The sequence below is a fragment of the Malus domestica genome, chromosome 07, assembly GCF_042453785.1.
Source record: "Malus domestica chromosome 07, GDT2T_hap1".
NCBI lineage: Eukaryota > Viridiplantae > Streptophyta > Magnoliopsida > Rosales > Rosaceae > Malus > Malus domestica.
The window spans coordinates 6,388,881-6,392,519 of NC_091667.1; the positions used below are offsets into that span (position 1 = coordinate 6,388,881).

A 3,639-nucleotide genomic window follows, 5' to 3' on the forward strand; every position below is an offset into this window, starting at 1 on the left:
CAAGGCTAAAAACAAAAGGGTCTTCAGACTTTTCAGTTGGAAGACATGGTATTAATTAGAATTCACAAACCTGCAGTCTGAAACCATGAAAAGTACTTTTTTAGACAGCTGCTTGTGTAATTCTCATTTTTCTCCCCCGCTGTAATTAATCATGCTATATAACATGATATGTAGTCAAAGTGACTTTTTTTGGGTTAAGGAACCTTGCTTGATTAGGAACAGATCCATTCAGAAAGAAAATTAATCAACAAAGACCATGAGGAAATAATCCTACACTTTAACCTTTTAATAAAAGGCCCCCAGTCAATGCTTTCTTACCTGGACAAATTAGAAAAGCACTTTCTCCAGAAACAAAACACATTGGCAAAACTCTACGATAAGAATTAAGTCACATATTTATTATTTACTCATAGAAAGAACTCAATTATCTCTTTAATTAATTAATTACCTTGCTCTAAACTTAGTACTGGTTCTTTTTCCATTGCTGATGAGCTTCACAGTTCCATACTGGTTCCTTTTCACCAGTATAATAGATGTGTATCATGTGTTCAAAAAATAGATCACCTGTCCAATTAACAGTTGTCACGTGGTGAGTTGGTTACATGAGAGTATCTCTCGTCCCACAGGTTTTCTCCTCCATTAAATGGAATGTGCAATGAGCTAGAGTTCACATCCATATTAGAACACGATGGTGAAACTCCCTCATCCATTAGTTGAACTCCCATCCCATCCTGCCTTTGATTCCAAACTTCCCGGCCTTCTTCATAACAAGACATCTGACTAAAATACATGTTATTAGTCTTCGTTTCTTGTTTGTGCATCTTGTTCCATTCTGTTGTCATTCTAAAACAAATGCTTATATTCTCCCATTTCTCTTTACACTCCCCTCCACTCCTTGTGTAGCCCAAACTACCCATTTTTGCAGCTATCTCCTCCCACACTCCCCCCTCCTTCAGATACTCACTTTCTTGGAATGTGAGTTCCGAGCTAGTCCTCAGCTGTATTAAACTTGCAACTTCATGTTCAGTCCATCTAGGATAATTCTTCCTGTTATCATTACCAGTTTCTTTTGCAATATCGTCCTTGCCATTGTTGTTGTAAGCTCCTTGGCCTGTATATTTGCTTAGAGCCTCCATTATCGCCGCATCTCGAGTTTCAACCCATGCTCTCTCCTTAGCCCAAAACTCGTGCACTTCTCGCTCATACTTGGCCGCCTCTTGCTTCCTCCATTCTTCTTCCTTAGCTATCCTCTCATCCGCACTATCTTCAATACACTTTACCATCTTCTCCATCAATGCCTCCTGGGTCTTCATTACCTTCCCCATTTGTGAACTCACAAACTCCTCCACCTTTGCTTTCCATTTCTTCTTTACCTGGGTCGCATAACTTTTATTCTCATTCTTAAGGCTCTCCATTGACTGATTCATCATGAAATAACCAATAGCTGAAAGTGACTCATTGTCGTCGTTGTTCTCCGAGGGTGGGGTTTGATCAAATTCAGTTGAGTTATTGGAACTAAGGCTCTCGCAGCTTATAATCTTTTGGTCTTGCACAACTACTTCTTCTTGGTTTTGATCTCGGTCAAAATTGCCACTCGGAGTAGTGTGACAAAGAAGAGGGTTTGATTTACCGTAAATGGAGGACTGATTGCTACTTTGATGATGATCTCCATAAATTGCTTCAAGCTGACGAAAGAACCTATAGTGCTTCCCATCTTGCCTCCCAGACTTCCCTTCCTTGGTTTTCTTGTAGTACTTGTACAAGTTCTCAAACTTTTCTTTGCATTTCTTCCCAGTTCTCTGGAATCCATGTTCCTCAGCCATTATCCTATACATCACGAAAATAGAACAACAGGAACATCTTTTATTAAAATTATAGACAAAATATTCATGTACTTAATTTCTCATGTCCTCAAAATATTAAATTAAGATATGAGCGTGTAGAAATTATATATTGTTATATTATCAAGATAGCCACACCATTCCTTCCTTTATATAGACTATAAGTCATTGAGATTACTATATATTCAGCTAGAATTTTCAGTTTAAGAATTTCGTTACTTAAGGTTTAAATTAATAAAAGTATTCCACCTTACATCGATGTCATATGAAATGTATGGCCTTTTTTAGGAGTTAAGCAGGTCCATTGCCCTAATTGAACAAGAAGGCCTCTCAACGAGAAAACTACTCTTGCTCTTGGACCAGTCAATTTGCATACCAAAACCAGAAAAAGATTAAAAAAAGAAGACCTGGGTCGATCTCTAGTTAACTCAAATACTGTCATTTTCATGCACTAAATTATCTCAGAAGATCAAACATTAATTCATCAAAAAGCCTGACAGTATCTAAGAAAATAACATTAATATATGAAACAATAAGTAGGCTAGCTAGGATTTCAGAAGTAAAATAAATGAAATTTAACACTTTCAATTTATTTCTCTTTTGTTTATGTTGAAACAAAAGATGAACATCCATCTTAATTAATGAAAAAAAATGACAAATATTACAAGAAATTAGAAAGAAGAAAACACCTCAGCTGGTTGTAGTGACCTCATTCTCCATATATTTTGTGTTGATGAAAAGAATTGAGAAGGAAATTAGTGTATACAAATTAAGAACAGAAGCAATACGGTATACCTAGAGACTTCATCCCACAGGGGTCCTTTCTGATTAGTCTCCTTGAACTTGGAATCAAGAGCAGATCTAATCTCCAAAAGAGTAAGGGTTTCTTGTCTTGGCCATCTACTATTATTATTATTTGCTCCATCAATATTATTCCATCCATGCTCCGACTCTATCCCATACATCGCAGCAGCAGCAGAAGCATTACCACTAATAGTAATACTAGGATGACAAGCAGTTGTAGTGATCATACTAGTATAACGATGATGATCAAGCAAGCCAGCAGCTGCAACAATCTCACTGCCTACCGCTATGGGGTGGTGATGATAATGGGGCGGCGGTGGCGGTGGAGGCGTGAGATTGAGGTGTACTGAAAATTGCTCTGGGAATTGTAAGGGCTTACAAAACTGGGTTTTTGAGGCCATCAGATGCCGGAGATCTGGAGGTCCATAGTCATCCATATCCCTGGAGAGAGAGAGAGAGAGAGAGAGAGAGAGAGAGAGAGAGGGGGGGGGGGGGAATTTGGCTAGCAGTAATTAACAGTCGCAGTTATTCATTGGCGAAAGAGCTTTTGCTTTTTAGAATAGAGGAGAGAGAAGGGAGGGGGGTGGGGGACCAAGATTTGTGTGTGCATTGCAGAATGTAAGCTTTTACCATTGGAGACAGGATCCGAGTCTAACGCAACTTTCGTCACTCTTGCATCACTGTCACTCTGTGGATGTGGGAAAAATTTTTATAAGGAGAATACGTAATGACAGATGGAAAAGCATTCCATGAGAGAGCATGAAAATCCTGTTCTGTACCATGGGATTGCGAACAGTGCCACCCGTGTGTGGTTTTTACCTTTTCAGTATTTGACTGGCCATCCACCCATCTCTACGGTTCTACGTTCTAGGGTTCTAACTTCTATCTAGTCAATTAGCCATCTGCACCACCTTAGTTAGTGCTGAGAGCAGTGCGTTCGAGCACCAGGTGAAGAAAATTGAGTTTTCACTATAAAATCAATTAGCAATATAGG

General features: G+C 38.9%; 1 protein-coding gene across 1 annotated transcript; it reads right to left on the minus strand.

Moving 5' to 3' along the window:
- Nucleotides 1-377: 377 nt before the first annotated feature.
- LOC103438809 (trihelix transcription factor PTL-like) lies at nucleotides 378-3,238 on the minus strand. The gene is made up of 2 exons (XM_008377362.4): nucleotides 2,637-3,238; nucleotides 378-1,827 (listed from the first exon to the last, which is right to left on the minus strand). Exons 1-2 carry the CDS (start codon nucleotides 3,080-3,082, stop codon nucleotides 573-575), a joined length of 1,701 nt encoding a protein of 566 aa, XP_008375584.3. The 5' UTR covers nucleotides 3,083-3,238; the 3' UTR covers nucleotides 378-572.
- Nucleotides 3,239-3,639: the final 401 nt, after the last annotated feature.

What these genes read in the sequence shown, in the direction of transcription:
- LOC103438809 (XM_008377362.4), bottom strand. Translation starts at nt 3,082, where the DNA reads ATGGATGACTATGGACCTCCAGATCTCCGGCATCTGATGGCCTCAAAA. An exon ending in CTGTGGGATGAAGTCTCTAG is followed by an intron (nt 1,828 to 2,636) that starts GTATACCGTATT and finishes CGTGATGTATAG; the next exon opens with GATAATGGCTGAGGAACATG.